Source organism: Dipteris shenzhenensis, chromosome 27 (assembly GCF_047967505.1).
Source record: "Dipteris shenzhenensis isolate YYH24624 ecotype China chromosome 27, Dip_SZ_1.0, whole genome shotgun sequence".
Lineage (NCBI taxonomy): Eukaryota > Viridiplantae > Streptophyta > Polypodiopsida > Gleicheniales > Dipteridaceae > Dipteris > Dipteris shenzhenensis.
Window position 1 is genome coordinate 47,799,937 of NC_141622.1, and position 18,888 is coordinate 47,818,824.

General features: G+C 48.4%; 1 protein-coding gene across 1 annotated transcript in view; it reads right to left on the bottom strand.

Annotated features, from left to right (window-relative positions):
• Nucleotides 1–451: 451 nt before the first annotated feature.
• Nucleotides 452–18,888, bottom strand: part of LOC147884410 (37S ribosomal protein S27) — a 32,235-nt gene continuing 13,798 nt past the window's right edge. The window contains exon 2 of the mRNA XM_087398797.1: nucleotides 452–777. Within this exon, the coding sequence (XP_087254923.1) occupies nucleotides 690–777 (88 nt within the window). The 3' untranslated portion in view covers nucleotides 452–689. The remainder of the gene's footprint in view (nucleotides 778–18,888) is intronic.

The window sequence follows — 18,888 nt, forward strand, 5'->3', positions numbered from 1 at the left end:
CATACATACATACATGTATGTATAAACACAATCACCTTCCTTGTATTTGGCATGTTGTTGATGCCTGCTGGCCTGCCTCCGGTACAAATCCTGAGGCTTTGATGTTCTATTTTTAACCAACTCCATCATATGCTCATAAATCTTTAGACCCTGTCGGACTCATGAACATCATCAGCTATTTGTGTGAGTGAACTTTTTCTTTGTGTAGCATCATATCATTTGCAAGAAGATGCAGCTCCCACCTGGGTTGAACATAACATAACACTTGTGCGGATCGAAGGCAAGCCAACTATAAATTCCTGTTTGTCCGTCTGAGCTAGATGAAAACTACTGGACAAATTGCATGCAATCGTTTGGCCTTGTACAGTGGAAGAATGCAAATGCAGCCTTTTTGAAAACAAACAGCCATCATAGATGGTATAATTCCAGTCTCACTCAACACAAGTCATTACCAGATATCAAAAATTTAAAAACTACTTGGATACTGTTTGCCAAAACAAGAGGAGCAATCATGTAAGGTATACAATTAAGTTATCTACACATCATTTGGGAAAATGACACACATTTTGAGTGCTTTTATCCTACCATAAAAAGGTCCTATAATGAAAATCTTTAGTGCATAAGACCCTGCTGCTTACTACAGCTTCATTTATGCTTTACTGCATAAGACGCTCCTGCTCACTACAGCTTCATTTACGCTTGGACGCTCGTTTGCCATGGCCTTTCTTGGGTGGGGCCTTCCCTTGCCTTCGCATTCTCTCAAGCCTATCCAAACGCCTGCAGAAGCAAACCTGTGAGAGCCAAAGAAAGCTATCCTCGAAAATACTCAATTCCAACATATCTACCATTATACAATAAGGGAATGTGAATGAGGAAAAAGAACTTCAAAATCTGTTTCATTAGTTAATCGTATGAGGCCTTAAAAGATCGTGAACATCTACAAAAATTCCCTTTGATCAGTTTGCCAAAATCCTTTTCGTCATAACTTCCTAGAGCTAGCAAGCTCACCACCCAGCTGTAGATCCAGTATAAAGGATCATCCTCCGAGCCTCAGGTTAGCCAAGCACCGAGCTGCGTCTATGGCCACAACCCATGTGCCCTATACCATGAGAGTCCACTGCCAGTCCCAAGTGTTAGCCTATACATGGTGTAAGCCTACTCTAGGTCTCGGGAGACCCCTACAAATGCACCCTCAGCTCATATTTATTGACTGACACAGAGGTGCCCCCATCTTATGAACCCCTGTATATGGGGGATAGTCTTGAAGTATAACTGATTCCTTTAAAAGGGTCCACTGCTTGGATCTGTCCCTATCCTAATTGCCAGCTCAAGCTATAACCTTGTGTCATTTCTCCCACACTAAACAACCTATACCAAGACGTTTTGGGCTAGGAGATCTGGAAATTGTCCCTGCACAGATGTGGCACTCCCCCAGGAGTCGTCATCAATAGGTCTGTCCTTCCATTTATAAGAAGTTCATGGACAGCCCTATCTCTGAGAGGTCTCTACCTATAATCTAGAATTGCTTCTAGTTCATGCGGGATATATACTGACAGATACTGTTAGCGAACAAGCTCCCCAGCTGAAATAAAGCTATCAGCAGTGCCTAATTCCTCTTTTAGTGTCTGACATGAAAGGCTAGGTGTACCAATAATGAACTGAAATCTTATAAACCTCACTAGCTTGCAAAGCTCAAATCTTTTGGGACTCTGAGATAGACAAATTGGCCTTTTGCAAACACATGAGGCCAGCACTTCTAATTTGCATAAAGCTGAGATCTATCCTAAGCAGTATGAAGATTCTCCTTTGCAAATGCAACATATTTTGCTTCAATTTCAGAAAATTAGCAGCCCCTCGAATCTTTATGTTATGCAGATCAATGCTTAGTGGGCTGAATGCTTTGTACTGTTGCATGGGAATTCCACCATGGCAAGATCCTGTTCCCAATCAGATTTCTTATGACAAATAATCCTCAAGAATCTGATCTCCATTTGTCCATCAGAATTTGGATGCTTAGTGTCGAACTTCTTTTAGAAATGACGGCTGACAGTCTCAACCGTTATTCTCTACATACAATTGCGTGCTACTTGTGGGTAGTCTTTGTCGAGATAAACCTGACCATATTCATCAGTCTACTTGTGTGCTACTTGTGGGTAGTCTTTGTTGAAATAAACCTGACCATCTTCATCAGTCTATCCACAACCACCCATACGGCATCATGCCTACATTGGTTCGTGGTAATCCAACTATAAAATTCATGGGGATGCTTTTCCATTTCTTATTGATGCAGCAAGCCACCTTGTCTTAGGCGTTTTGCCTTTATTGATTTTGCATTAGAAGACTCTCAAACATATCATTAGACATCAGTCCTCATCTTAGGCCAATATAAATTCTGCTCGACCAAAGCTAATGGCCATTGGGTACTAGGGTGTCTAGCACAAGTGGTTGACACTCGCAGAGGGATTTTTTCTTTATGTCTTGGACATCTAGTATGCAGCCTTTATTCTTTTAGAATATGAGACCATTCCGAATGGAACAATTATCTCATATTTTTCTCCCCCTTGAACAGCTTTAAGGGGTGGGTTCATCTGAGCACCAAATATGACTCAAGTAATGATATGCACAGCCTTTGAGGAATAGAAATGCAAGCAGCCTTTCTATGATGATTTCTTGAGATAAGTTTGGATCTCAATGGAACTCATAACGTTCACATGACCGATGTCTTTCAAAGCATCAACTGCCACATTACTGATTTCCCTTCTGTATCCGATCTCAAAATCGAAATCCTGCATAAGCTCTCAAACAATGTAGCCTTGCGGCCACACAAATCTAAGGCATTGTAGAATTACTTAAGTGATGTGTTATCCTCACACTCAGAGCCATATAAATAATGCCTCCACAAACACATCACAAACTCGGAGCCATATAGATAATGCCTCCACCAATTCAACACAATTCCAATGGCATAATCATTGGCATACCAGGATCCACAATTTAAAACATTGATGTAATAGTTAGTGCATTCCAAAAGATTGGAGAGGGGTAGCAAAATGCACACATATGGAAAAATTGAGTGAATACTAGAAAGGATCTCACTCTATGCTGCTCACTGCTCCGCCCTTCTGCCTTGCATCTCCTCTGCCTTGCCTTCTCCCCGCCATTGTGCTGCTCCTCCACCCCTCACCGCTCCTCCTACCCCTCACTGCTACTCCGCCCCCGCTCCACCCTTCCTTCTCCCCCATCTCGCATCCCCACCTTCTTTCTCCTCTCACCTCCCCCCGACTCCCTGCCTCCCCCGCCAGCACGCCTTCCCCCCCGCCATTCCGCCTCCCCCTCCACTTCCTCCACCTCTCCCGCCTTCTCCGCCCCTCTTCCTCCCTCCGCAGCCTCTCCTCCCCCGCCTTCCTTCCACTCCTTCATTCCCTCCTCCTCTCCTTCTCCTTTCCTTCCCCTTCTCCCTTTTACCTTCCCTTCCGCCCTCTCTACATCTCTCCTCCGCCTCTTCGCCTTGCCTCCGCCTCCCCCTTGGATGCCCTTCTTCCTCTTCCCCCTTTTTTTCTCATCTTCCTCCCTGCAACAGGAGCATTTGTGCTTGTTAAGGTGAAATAAAATCTTGGTGGTGACCCTTGGTCTGGGTAGAGGGGCTCTATGGCAACACCCTCGACTCCCACGGCCGTTAGGGTTCTTCTTTCCCCAGCTGACAAGCAACAGGTACAACAAGCAGTTTAATCCCTTTAGGACAAGGCGCTCGTGGGCAATATTGTGGGCCTCACGCCTACACAGAGACAGGTGCGAGAGTGGATCTAGGCGAGCTTGACATTAGAGGGCGACCACATCCAAGAGGTCACCATCTATGGAAGAGGCGTTTTCCTCATCTAGCTGAGCTCCCCCAACATTGCCTCAACACTCCTGGAGCAGAGCCCCATGCTCCTTGGCCCGCATCTAGTTTACCTCTTTCCTTGGTATCATGGGTTTACAGTGGAGGACATGGACACGACACACCATGTTCCCCATTTTTCGATTACGCTCCGCTTCCCAGGGCTCCCCAAGGAGTATCGAGCCATCCTCCCCTCCATTGGTTGGGCATTTGGCACTATGCTCGAGTCCCCGCCAAAGTCAGCCGCCTCAATTGTAGCAGATGACGAGGTCCCCAGAATCATACTGGTGGTTTGTTAGAATTATAGACATAATTCAGCAGTGACCAATGTAATTTAATAAGCTAGTTAGGGACACCTTTCCCTCTTTAAGAGGTTTTTCCCCCTAACCACAGTTAGTTCACTAACTATGGTTAGTGACTACTAAGGTTTTGTCACTACGACAAAACCTTATCTCTCACTCTTTCAATTGTACTCTTACACTCTTCTATTGCAACTAAGCTTTCAAGCTTTCAGCTCTCAGTTCACTCTCTCTTGCTCTCTCTCTCTCTCTCCCCAACACTCACATTTGGTATTAGAGCCTCGTTGAGCTCCTGCTCCCTACCCAAGCTCCTCCTGCCCGGATAGCTGCATTCCCGTTGGAGCACGCCATCCGTACAAGCGTCGTTCGTACCTACCCATACTTTGTCGTACCTACCGTACCTGTCGTACCTACACGTACTTGTCCGGACCTACTACTCCAGCATGCACGTACCTGCACTGACGACCGTACGATTTCCCTGCTGTACCTGCTGCGTCATTGCTGTTCGTACCTGCCGCACCTTGCATCATTCTGTACCTGCCGTACGTGTCGTACCTACACATTCCATGATCTGTAGCATCGTACAGCTCGTACCTGCAATCATGCCGTCGCAAGTACTCGTCGTCGTACCAACGTGTACCTGCTGCAGCCGTACCTGCGCGTACAAGCCGTACAACAGGTCGTCGTACATGCTTCCGTACAGGTCCTGATTCCATACAGCCTGCCGTCGCCGTACATCTTGCAATCTCGTCTGTACCTGCGACCGTACGACCTGCTTATCCGTACAATCTGTACTTGGTCATCTGTATTCATTGTACCAGCAGACATTTGCAATCCTTTGCAATTATTTGGGTATTTTCAGGTTCACAGTTGCTTGTGAAGCAAACATTGCAGACAGATCTGCAGATTTGGTCTGAAATTTGGGGCTTTCTGCTGAAATTGCAAAATTTGGGGCTTTCTGTGCTTTTGCTCCTTTCTGGTTGCAATTTCAAGCTCGAAATTTGGGGCTTTCAATTCTGCAGTACAATTTCTTGAAGAAATTTGGGATTTTGTAATTACACTGCAATTTCGCTGTGAAATTTGGGGCTTTTGCAAACAAAGCGCAATTCTTGCAACATTTGGGGCTTTTGATCAATTTGTCCCTTTCCACTTGCAATTTTGGGCCTATTTTGGGGCTTTGTGTTGGGAGAGCAATTTTGGAGATTTCAGTTCATACTGCCTTTCTTGAAGTGTTTTGCAGCACTTTTGGTAGATTCTGGAGAGTTTTTGATGCTTGGACAGATTTCTGACAGTGCAAGTGCAGAAATCTGAGTTGCATTTACAGCCAGTGCTTGGCTGTGTTTTTTGGGAGTTGTGCATTTCATTCCCAGTAAGGGAATTCAATCTTGTATCTGCTAAAATCTCTTTCTCAGATATGGCCCAGCAAAATCAGAATAATTTCCAGTTCGGTGGTCTTTCACTTGAAGACAAGTTGGATGGTACCAACTACTCCCTCTGAAGTTTTATGGTACGCAATATTCTGATTTCTCGCAATTTATGGGATTATGTGAATGGGGGTGAGATCCGACCAGCAGGTATGGCACCTAATACCCCTCCTCAGCAAGGAGGTGGAAGAGGTCATGCACAAGGTGCAGCTGCAGAACAAGTTGTTGGTGCAGCTATAGCCACTACTCCAGAGTAGAAGAGATGGGATTCACAGGATGCCTTAGCTTTGTCATGCATCTCTCTTTCAGTGAAAAGATTTATCATTCCGCATATCCGGTCGTGTAAGACCTCGAAGGCAGCGTTGATGCATTGCCACCTCTTGAGATACCTCCTCCACATGCCTGTGAAGGGTGCATTTTAGGCAAGATGCATAAATTCCCCTTCAAAAAGGATGGTTCAGTTAAAGCTGTACGGAAATTACAGCTTATACACAGTGATGTCTGTGGTCCCATGAGGACTCCATCATTGGGTGGTCATCTCTACTTTGTTACTTTTATTGATGATTACTCCAATTTCACTTGGGTCTTTGGCCTGAAGCGCAAATCAAAAGTGTTCATGGTGTTTAAACACTTTCCAGCCATGGTTGAAAATGAAACCGGACTCAAGATACAGACATTGCACACAGATAGAGGGGGGGAATACTTGTCTGCAGATTTTGATGCTTTTCTGAAAAGCAAGGGTATTGTGCATCAGCTCACAGTGAGGCTGACCCCTCAGCAAAATGGCAAAGCTGAGAGGAAAAATAGAACTCTTATGGAGATGGACAGATGTATGCTGAAAAGCAAACACATGCCTCACAAATTCTGGCTTGCAGGTCTGATGTGTGCCAACTACATTTTAAATCGAGCTCCCACTAAGGCTTTGAAAACAAAAACTCCCTATGAGGTCTAGAATGGCAGAAAGCCTTCAGTGGATCATTTTCGAGTCTTTGGATGCCTTGCATATGCTCATGTGCTAGTTGAATTTAGGCACAAGTTGTCAGATAAGGCAATTAAGTGCATATTTGTTGGGTACAGTGCAGAAAGCAAGGGGTACCGTCTCTACAATCCTGCTACACGCAAGATCATTGTCAGTAGAGATGTGATATTTGCAGAAAATTCAGCTCACACTCAGGCTGAATTTTATATGCCTTCACAAAGGATGTTTTTGAGGGGTTACTACCCATTGCTTTGGGTTCCCCTGCTGATATTTCTGATGCAAATCAGAATTTACAGCCACCTCCCGATGCTCCAGTTCAGCCACAAGATGTCTTGCCACCTCCACAGGCAGTGGAACAGGTGGTTCAGCAAGAAATTGCAGAAATACATGCAGCAAAAACAGTCCCAAATTGGCTGTTACAGACTCTCAGAGAGAGTAAGATTGATGCTCCATTACCTACCAGGACTCGCAGTGCAGCAAGGCACATGGAAGGTGCTAATTCAGTGGAATCAGCATATGCAGGTACTCTTCTCGATGAGGAGGAGCCTGCAACATTCGAAGAAGCAAAGGACAATGTGCATTGGATGAATGCCATGCACGATGAGTTGCAGTCCATTAAGAAAAATCAGACTTGGGATGTTGTAGACTTGCCACCAGGTAAACATGCCATTGGCACACGATGGGTTTTCAAGGTGAAACGGAAGCCAGATGGCTCCATTGACAGATACAAGGCAAGGCTGGTTGCTAAAGGCTATGCTCATAAAAAGGGCATAGATTATGAGGAGACTTTTGCTCCTACATCCCGGATGACCACCATCCGATTTGTTATTGCAATGGCTGCACATTTTGAGTGGAATGTTCATCAGTTGGACATAAAAACAGCCTTCTTAAATGGAGACTTGCTGGAAGAGGTTTATGTCAAACAACCTCCAAGCTTTGAAATTACAGCAAATGCACTTCATGTATGCAAGCTAAACAAAGCTTTGTATGGGCTGAAACAGGCCCCTCGTGCATGGTATGCCAAGATTCATGCCTTTTTGACCAGCAAAGGGCTGCACAATAGTCCTACTAAGAGCACCCTCTACATCAAGATGGATGGGGGGGAAATTTTAGTCATCCTTCTTTATGTCGATGACTTACTGCTCACAGGGTCCAATAAAGATAATATTGCAGATTTCAAAGCTGATTTGCAGACCACATTTGACATGTCGGATTTGGGGCTGCTTCACTTTTATTTGGGCATGATTGTAAGCCCATAGCCACTCCCATGGAGCCGGGGCTGAAACTCACAATGCATGATGCAGGAGAATCAGTTGATGCCACATCGTACAGTCAAGCTGTTGGATGCCTCATATATCTCTGCAACACTAGACCTGATATTCAGTTTGCAGTATCTCAGGTGAGCAAGTATATGCACAGCCCAAAAACTATGCATTGGCAGGCAGTTAAGCGCATCTTCCGTTATTTGCAGGGCACAAAGTCTTTTGGCTTGTTATTTCCCAGGGGGGGTGACTTGCAAATGCATGCCTACAGTGATTCAGATTGGGCTGGTGATGATGACACTAGGCAGTCCACTAGTGGCAATTGTTTCTTTTTGGGTAAATCTTGCATTTCCTGGCTGAGCAAGAAACAATCTACAGTGGCTACCTCATCATGTGAAGCTGAGTACAGGGCAGCTTTCACAGCAACAGTTGAATGTGTCTGGCTGCGACGTCTATTTGCTGATCTTCATCTGTCTTTGGAGGGTCCTTCTCCAATTCTCACTGATAGTCAGAGTGCCATTGCAGTGGCAAAGAATCCAGTGTTTCATGCTCGCACGAAGCACATTGAGGTTCACTATCACTACGTCAGAGAGAAGTTGCATGTGCAGGAGAGATCAGTATGATCTTTGTGTCCACACATGACGACGTTGCAGAAATTTTCACCAAAGCACTACCACGTGAAAAGTTTGAGGCATTTCGCAGTGCCCTGAACTTATATCCGTTTGGTGATTGATCAGCCTTGTACATGACATTGGCACTGCAGGGGGTGTTAGAATTATAGATATAATTCAGCAGTGACCAATGTAATTTAATTAGCTAGTTAGGGGCACTTTTCCCTCTTTAAGAGGTTTTTCCCCTTAACCGCAGTTAGTTCACTAACTATGGTTAGTGACTACTAAGGTTTTGTCACTAGGACAAAACCTTATCCCTCACTCTTTCAGTTGTACTCTTACACTCTTCTATTGCAACTAAGCTTTCAAGCTTTCAGCTCTCAGCTCACTCTCTCTTGCTCTCTCTCTCTCCCCAACACTCACATGGTTGAGAGCCCAGAGTCCCTCCCAGAGTTGATCCTCCTAGAGACCCTTTAAGGGGGCACACTTCGTCAACGTGTGGAGATTTCAAGGCTACCAAGCCAGTGCCTTCGGTGCAGACAAATGGGTCACCTTGCTAGAGATTTCCCCCGTGGCCACCCCCGAGCATCTCCCCCCCCCCCCCGCAGAGTCGACAAAGCCAACAGACCAGAGTCCCGCGCCCCCTCAGACAAGAGCAACAGGAGTCTCAGACCCCTTGGGTGACCCCTTCAAAAGGGGACTAGACCCAGGTTAAAAAGAAAAAGAAACCAAGCAAACAGGCTCACAAGCGCCGCAGGCAGAGGGCCAAACGTAGAGAGAGAGAGAGACAAGGTTGTCCACAAGGCACCTGAGGAGGAGCAGCAGCAGCCCTTGCGTGGGGATCCACCTCCTTCAGCGGAAGGGGTCACCGACCAGCCAAATGTTCTTCACGTGGCAGAGGTTCAGCATCCGCATCCACCCTCGCAACAATAGCGAGCCCCAAGAGCTCCTGATGTGGTGATGGTGGACGATAGTCAGACAGCCGTTGAGTAGGAGATCCACTCCCCCCCCCCCCCGCCGAGTTCCCCCCGCTCCCTCCTCCCCCCCTCGGGCCCCCTGCTGTGATCACTCTCACCACCCGCCCCCTTCCCTCCGCCCCCCCACCTCCTCCCGCTCCCGCTGCCACCCTCTCCACCTCCGTAGCAAGTTCCTCAGCCTTCCCCCCCTCCCAGGCTTCGACACCCCTGCCAACAAGCAAGGGTAAGACGACGTCCCCTTCTGCTCCCTCACCGCAGCATCAAGCCCTTTCAGGGAGGGAGCCAGAGGGACGGGGCTCATCCTCTAGGTCAGCTGCCCCTTACCTCCGACTTGGGCACCCCTTAATGCGGGACTTCTGGAGGTTGGGACCCTGGAATTACTTGGAGATCCAGTTTGCCTCCACAAGGTTGGAGAAGTGGACCCCAGAGGTGTTTGATGCTATTATGGGAGACCAGATTTCCTGCATGATGGACAAGTGGATGGGAGCACGGGGACTGGATCTTTGGTACGTCCATGGTGCAAAGGCGAATTTCCAATTGAGCTTCACGCGAGAGGAGCCGATGTGTGGTTTTGCGGTAGGAGTTATCAGATTGCCGCTTGAGGCAACGCTGGATCATGCATACTATTGGCCCCTCCAGAAGTGTGCGGAGCGGTTCGGGGTGGAAGTCTCCTTCATGATGAAGTGGGCACGGAAGATCAACATTGAGCTGGTATCTACCCTAGTACGTCTTCGCATAGATACGGACTATTTGCCCTCAAAATTCTCGGCAAAGTCACATAAGGCAGTCTTTTTGGAACAGGCACCCACTCACAAGAGAGCCTTGCTCTATGCACCCCTGTTCTCATCAGTTGGACCATAGAGAGTTGGAACATGCACGGGCTCCACGACCATGCTCGTGGTCAACCTCAGTACCTGATACTCCGGCAGGAGTTGCAGAGGGCAGTGGTAGGGCGGACAGTGGACATCCTTTTGATCCAAAAGCATATGTTCTCAGCAGCAGACATCAGACAACGTCACCACCTCCTCCTAGGGAGAGGTCCAGAGCATAGTTGGCCCGAAATGCCCCGAAACGTACGAAACGTTTCAGTTTTGAAACTCACGTTTCGGGGGCCCCAAAAAAACCTAAATGTTGAAAAGCTCCAAAAATGCTGTTTTTTGGGTTTCTTACCTTCACATATCGATTTTGGCGCCCATACTTGCTCTCAATTCGCCTTCAGTCCATACACCTGGCATCTGTACACACCGTACATGTGTAGTAGCTTGTCCATACACGACGTACATGTTGTAGCAACATGTTGGCTGTATATCCTGTATGGCATATCCCATATAGGCTCTTCAGCCCGTTCAGACTGAGGACTTTTTTTGTTACTCTAGTACTTTCATGTTTTGAGTCTTGACTACTTTAGTACTTTCATATTTTGCGACGTACTCTTTTTTTATATTTTCCAGCATCGGATTACCTATTTAGTATTAGCATCATTTCAGCTTTAAAAATTGAACCTCTTGTGACTTGTGATACAATGACATAAATCATGATCCATTAATCATTTATGTATCTTTCTCAATTCTGAAATATGAGCATGTCACCATTGATTTTTGAATTTTTGAATGTACAATGATGTGTTAATTTTTAGAATTAATAATATGTTTCAAGAATCAAATTTCAAGTTCTCACTTCTTAGTGACATATCAAATGTCTGTGCACTATGTTTCATGAGTTTTTTTCAAGTATTGGAGATCTCGTGGTAATAATCTAGAATGTTTTCATTTTTAAGGAAAAATTTATATATTTAAATACCCTATTATGCACGAAACGTTTTTACAGACATTTCGGGTTTGCCTCGAAACGTTTCCGAAACTCCAAAACTCGTTTCGAAACCTGCCGTTTTGAAACTCCGCACCTACTATGGTCCAGAGGAGTGGTCCCCTGCAGTAGGACGGAGCAGAGGGGTCTGCATCTCGATTTCACAGACATTGGCTCCAGAGGTCTATGATAAGGACGAACTTATCCCAGGACGAGCAGTTTGGATGGGAGTCAAGACGGGAGAGTCCGAGATTGGGATCCTGAACGTGTATGCCCCAGCGTGTAGACAACACCGCCCGGCCTTTTGGAGGAGGCTGACAGAGAGTCTTCCGGATGTAGAATCTAGGATTGTTGGAGGGGACTTCAACAACCTGGAGTTTGGGGAAGACAAGCAGGGCGGCGCCGCCTTCTCTAAGATGCCAGTAGCAGAGCATAGCACTTGGGAGCAGTTCATTTTCATGATCAGTGGCCGGGACCCATGGCAAGAGCCAGATTTCAGTAGGATCCTGGCAGCCTCTTATTCTCTTTCGGACAGAGGAGATACAATGGACAGCTTGAGAGACCAGACTGTTTCTACGTTGGGGATTGGTGGGCACTACACAAAGGCAGCTCTACCGGGATTTTGGCAGGTACCACGATGTCACACCACTCTCCCGTAGTACTTCGATTAGAGCAGTCCCGTCGAGGTCTCCCCCAGAAGGGGGTCCACACTCCAAAGGACCTCCTGCAAGACGAGGAGATAAAACAAGTCATGGAAGGGATTTGGGAGCAGTCAGAGATGACACTAGGCGAGGGCTGGGCTTCGTGGGTGGCCGATGCCATCCAGAGGAGCAGTGAGGAGTTACAGGCTCACGACCTTAGGCGGAGGAGGATACTTCAAGACCGTGAGCGTGCTTTGAGGAGGGACCTCGCCTTCATAGAGCAGCTTAGGGAGCAGGACCCGAGTTCTTAGTGGCTTAGAGACAGGCTCGAGAGCACTCGCCTTGAGCTTCAGGACACAGAGATTCAACGGGCTGAGTTCTCCTATCACTCTTCCTAGGCTCGGTGGGTACAACAAGGGGGACAGGATGACGATGCAATTCTTCCAGACCATTGGGCTCTGATCGGCAGGCACACAACTACGTCTCCGGGATCCGCAGGGCATCATGCACACTGACCCGTAGGAGATTTTAGACCTGACCACAAGTTTTTACAGCCAGCTCTTTCAGACGGAGAGATGACTCCAGCTGGTATTGTGGCCCGAGAGGTAGTTTGGGATCACGTTCCGGCAGTAGTCTCGCAGGATTTATGCAACAAGCTAGAGGAGCCTTTCACGGATGAGGAGATCTGGGAAGCCCTCAAGGCTCTCCCGACCTAGAAGTGTCCTGGCGAGGATGGCTTGACTCTGGCCTTCTTCCGAAACTTCTGAAAGTTTATCTCCACCTCTTTCTGACTAGCATGCTAGGAGATTTTCAACACGGGCTCCCTCCCTCAGTCCTTGAGCAAGGGGTGGATTTGTTTGATCCCGAAAGGGGGAGATAGGTCAGATATCCGGTATGGAGACCGATCACTCTGCTTGATACCGCTTACAAGATCCTCGCCAAGGTCTTGAGCTTGCGATTACAGCCCCATCTTACTGACATCATCCACGACACACAAATGGGGTTTGTCCAGGAGCGCAACATCCTAGACAACATCTTCACTTTTTGGGAGGCAGTGGATTGGTCCAGGGAGGAGTCACAACCGCTGGCCGTCCTTCTCTTGGATTTTGAGAAGGCCTATGACAAGGTGGAGTAGTCCTTCTTGGAGGGCACTATTCAGAGATTGGGTTTCTCAGACAGATGGGTCAGAGGAGTTTCAACGCTCTATGCACGGCCTTGTATGTTGAGGCCACCACAGCGAGTTTGGAGAGAGTCAAGGAAGCCCTGGCTATCTATTGCGACGCCTTGGGTGCACGGATCAACTGAACAAAGTCTATAGGTTTCTTCACGGGCCATGAGGAGACACTGGAGATCCGAGTGTGGGGGAGTGACTTTGGCTTCAAATGGATACCGCGGGGCCAGACAGCGAGATACCTCGGTTGCCAGGTTGGTATTGATATTATAGCAGAGCAACAGATCGCCCCGGTCCTTGAGAGTGTTCGGCGCAAGCTTCTCTACTGGAGCTCAACCAAGCTCTCCCTAGCAGGGCGTGCCTTAGTGGCAAACCAAGTCCTTCTCGCCACAGCTTGGTATATCGCCTCCTGCTCGTGCTTTCACAGAGGATGCATTGGACAGCTCCAACGGTTGGTTCGGAACTTCCTTTGGGCAGGATCGGACGGCACGTGGAATACTAGTTCGCGAGTCGCTTGGCAAATGGTGATCATGCCAGAGGCACTGAGAGGCTTGGGTATCATAGATCCGGAGATGCAGAGCAGAGCCCTTTTGGGCAAGTTGGTTGTTCGCAGCCTCATTCCACGTGCAGAGCCTTGGAAGCTCCTCTTACAGAGAGGGCTTCTCAAGAACACTCCATGCACCAGAGGACAGTGGTGGCAGCTTTCACACAGGTGGATCTTCTCACAGGCTCCCCTTATAAGGAAGGGTTCCCCTTGATGCGGCGGAGCCTTCACAGGGTCTGGCAAAGACTAGCAGGGGGTCTCATTCATGCTCCGTCCAAATGCAGAGAGGAGTTTGAGCGTCAGCCCCTTATGTGGCACCCAGAGATCCGAGATCAGGAGGGACGTATGCTTGGACAGCGGACGCACATTGGTTGGGCACAGTGGGATAGTGGCCCCACCAAGTCTTTTGGTAGATGGAGCAGATTACCCATGGAGTCAGAGGCAAGGCTTGGCGCCATAGCGCATCTGCGAGGGGCAGGGCAGCAGATGAGAGAGATCGACCTAGCCATCCCTGAGTCTTGGTGGGAGGGACTTTACGCTTGGAGGAACAGCAGCATCTGGCTCGAGCAGTTTTCTCGAAGGATGATGATGCAGCGAGGCAACACGCACCCCGGCTTCTACCGTGTAGGACCTGGAGGCCTACTTCATCCACTCACTGAGAGGGACCCTGAGATGGATGGGAGTCTTGATGGGACTCACTGGCAGATGATCAGAGTGGTGGGACGTTTGGGGAAGGAGTGGCACATTGACCCTCCTAGTATCTCAGAGCAGGATGCCCCCAAATGGCATCTATGGCTGTGGGAGAGTAGACCCTTGAGGGAGGTCCAGTGGGATCCGGGAGAGTGGTTCTAGCCCTCTAGGGGCAGCCTTGCCGAGCAGATGGATGAGATGCCATTCTTTTCTTACACCACACGGATTGGCAGGAGGCTTTAGATGGGCTCTTCGATGTGGACCCCCTCGAGGGAGCGGCATTGGGTGACCCAGAGAGTGCCCCGGGATGTCCATTCCAGGTTTTGGACACGGTTATGGTATCCTACTTCTGCTGGCTGGCCGCCCACAGAGGCTTGCCCATCGGACCATGGTTGGAGAAGATGCGAGTGGAGGCGCAATGCCATTGTTGCTCTAGTGGTTTCCTGGAGACGATTCCGCACTGCCTTTGAAGTTGTCGCAGAACAGCGAGGATTTGGATGGGAGCCCTTACGATCATGACCCGCATGAAGAGTATTCAGAGGGACTACACCTGGGGAATGGTGGCATGGTTAACAGAGGGAGGACACACGTTCCAAATCGATGAGATCTCCCCAACCTATCAGATACAGGGTCAGAGCATACAGAGGATAGCGCTCCATGAGGCAGTCCCTCCTGATAGCCTAGCTCCCCTTTCTCCTCCGGAGGACAGCGTTTGGGAGGTGGTAGCCAATATCACTGCGTGGAACATTTGGGTGGCTCATTGCAGTCTCGTGATGGGTGAGCATCAGGTTCCACCCTCGGCTCGTCTATACTCTACGCTCCAACTGGGAGCGCGGGACTCCAAGCTCTAGAGCGACTATTGAGCAGCATGCTCGATTCTACAAGGCTAGGCCTGCAGGAGTCTTCTACATCTTCACTCCACAAGGGATTCGCTGGTTGTATAGTCCCCCCACATGGCTGTTAGCCCCAGTACCAGAGATTCCCTAAGCAGTGAGCTGGGTTCCTCTGGAACAGGCCGGTTTTTCTTTCAGCCTTTTCCTGGTTTTTTTTCCATCCTCAGCACCTACAAGAGTGACCATCAGTTGGAGACATACAATTATCCTACCTTCCCACGGAGGATAGCTTAGCAAATCTGTTCACGAGGGCTCTACAGTGACCCAAGTTTGAGGCTTTTCAGCAAGCTTTACACTTGGTACCATGTGTCACGTGATTATGCTTTCCTTGTATTATCATAGGTTGTAATATCCATCATGGATGAACATGTGCAACCATTATTTAGTTTCCAGGTATACCTGAGATGTATCTAGGACACTTTAGCCATACCATGGAGGAGAGTTTGTTGCCACTTAGCCTTGGTACAGCCTTGAAGGCTAGTTCGGCCTACTTAGGACATCTAGTCCACTTGGGACACCAATCCTAGTTCACTTATAACATTTAGTCCTAAGTTGAGTTTGGGCCCTATATACGTCACCATTTGTACTTTCTCATTATCCATTTGCAAGTAGACTTCAGCTTGTTTTCTCCTCCTTGCATTCCAGCAAACAACCCCTAGCCCAGTTTTGGCCTTCGCTACCAAATTGCAAGTGGTGGCTGGAAGAAAGGCTCCTTACTGCTGCAAAAAGGTCATGCATGACACATAGGTCAAAAGGAAAAGTAAGATAGTTCGTCCCCATATGTTCTGGCGCCATCTCGATCACATAAGCATTGATCCCATCTAGCACGCTCATCATGAAGAAGCTCCAATTAAATCCTTGTGCAGTAGTGTATTCTTGTGCCCTGCTCGCATATAGGCATCCCTTCTTTGACATGTAGATTGATGAGTATGTCGACTATCAATATGTGAAGAGTTGAGCAAGGACTCTCCATCATCATTATTACTATACCCATCTACAAAGTGTGTAGTGCTTTGCTCTGTGAAACTGTCATAATAGCCATCTTTGTTTTGCTGTCTGCCCTCCATCATCTTGGCTGTCATCTCTACGTCCCAATGTGCACTCATATAAACAGATTACGCACACCAAAGCCTTGGCCTTTCCATTGGCCTGCTGTAAGACTGACTTCCAAGGCATTTTGACACCTTGTAAGGCCTGCATTTATGTCATGCGGCCTGCAATTTATTCCAAGAGTAAAGAATTCTCTTCAGTCTTTAAATGCACCATAACTTTCTTCTGCAACTAGTAATTGTTGGAGATAAGTGCACACTAAGAGTACTATTTCCCTAGTCTACATTTGTCTAGTCTAGTCTTTGTGTCTTGAGTGTGTGCCATGTGGCACCTCTACAATTATCCCATAAGCACTCTTGCTCTATGTCTTGTACTTTGGCCCATATATTCATGGGTCACATCATTGCAATCTATCTAGCTTGTGTCTTGTCTACACTCATCTACAAGGTAACTCTTTGTCTTTCAATCTTGTTCTTATTTTACTTCTAGTTTTCTAGTTTTTAGTTCTTGCTTTTATATTCCTACATGGTATCAGAGCCATGTAGATCCTTCTTCTCTCTCCTCAGTCTGTTGTAGCCATAGCCACACCTCTCCCAGCTATCCTCTGCTTCTACCCCGATCTCGTGAGCTGAAGGAGCCGCCTCTTCTCAGATTTCGGCCCCGCTCAGCTGGTCGCCATCATCTCCGAAACGGGCTGCTCCTGTCTGCCCTGCCACTCTCTGCACCACCGCTTCTATCTGCCAGATCTGCGCGCCATTGCTGCGCAGTTCCGCTCTCTCCTAGATCTGCACGTGTGGCACTCCGTTCGTACCGTCGCTGTACCAGACCTGCTGCTCCCGTACTTTGGCCGTACGTTGGCCGTCTTCGTTGGCCGTACGTACCTGCACCCGCTGTACCAGTGCTGTACCTGTGAGCTGCCGCCCCTGTTCATGCTGAAGAGCTGCCCACGTCTGCCCTACAGCATTGCTTTGGAGCTGAAGAGTCTACAAGTGGTGAGCGAGCCGGCTTCTTGGATCTCTTCTTTCATTTATTTCTACAATATTGTAAGGGAATAGACACTGCCCTTGCATCTTAGCAAGAGGTAAGACCTTCCCACATGGCCTCTTCCTCTCATTCTGTCATGTCTATCGACAAATTCAATGGGTCCAACTTTCATACTTGGCAAATCAAAATCAAGTGCCATCTTATGAAAGAAGGTCTTTGGGACGTTGTTTACCATGCTGCTCCCGAAGATTCCAACATTGAGCAAGTTGTCACTGCCAACCAAATCCTAACCAGCCTGGTGTCCCATACCAACAGGTGGCGCTGTGAAGCCTGGGATCTGTGTGCTTGCCTTTGTTTGAAAGTGCATGTGTGGCAACTTGGTTTAACTATTGGTGAATTTGCTGACCAAGTTGCTGCCTCAACTGCAAAAATGTCTCTGAAGCATGGAGGATGCCTCCTCACAAAACTGTGCTTATATATCAACAGATGCAGGAGATAGAGGACAGGTAGGAACCTTTGTGACACTAGTACTATGGAAGGTGCTTGCTCATCTTGAGCAGCCTCAATGGGTGGATCACTGCCAGGTAATGACTCCTCAAATGAGGCACACACTTGGGTGCCATGGTACTACCAAATGCAAAGAGTGTTGGAGGTCAACATCTCCTAATGTCACTAAGAGAGAGACGGCCTTGCTTGTGGGTGTGCCCACCCAGTGAGAGGCTAGGGTAAATGAGTAAGGGCCTGTGTTGTGGGTGTGCCTGCCCCCTGTGAGGGTAGTGTAGGATAGGCCATAGTGGGCTGTTTTCTCAGCCTCTCAGAGGGCAGATCAGGTCGGCCCTGTAGGCAGGTGGGTACAACCCCTTGAGAGGCCATGGGCAGACCTTTATAGGCAGGGCCTAGAGGTGGGTCGGCCCACCCTCCATGTTGGTCGGCTGCATAGGGCAGGGGGTCAGCCATAGGCCTCCCCTCCCTGCTGATCAGCTGGAGAGCAGAGGGCACAGCCCTCCTTATAGGGCTTGTGCAGCCATTTATGTAGGGCCTGAGGCAGTCGGCCCTAAAGCCCTGCCAGTCGGGCTGCTGGAGCAGTGGCTAGCCCACACATAGGCCCTTGTGGAGCCTCTCATAGAAGGCAGAGGGGGTCAACCCCCTAGGAGCTGAGTCGGCCCCTAGGCTGTTGGGGTCGGCCCTAGCATAGAGCCAACTGGAGGAGATGAGGGGTTATGTATAGGCCCCCCCTCACTCCTTGTTGTTCATCTCATCTTTGGGGCAGTTCTCCCATTGTTCAGTCGAGGTTTTCCCCAGCAGGCTGTGGGATTGTGGCCTGGGATCAATTGCACTTCTCTCTGTTTTTCCCTCTCCCTCTCAGTGTGGTGTGTGTGAGGCGTGCTCTCTCTCTTTCGGTTTCATTTCCGCTGCACTTCTCACACGGTATCAGAGCCATGGTTGGCTAGAGACCTGAGGAGCGGAGGAAGTGTTGAGCCAGCACACAGAGAGGACATTTAGTGTGCTGTTCGGAGGTGTCAGTGAGGAGGAGCGTGTGCCACGAGTGGACTGTTTGGGTGCCCACCAAGGGGTGCCTTTGAAGGGTGTTTTCAGATTAGAGATGTCACAGTCTATCCCATCCACCCTTTCTTTCAATTCACCTCTGTCCCCGACATGGCGACTTTGTTCGAGATGGCA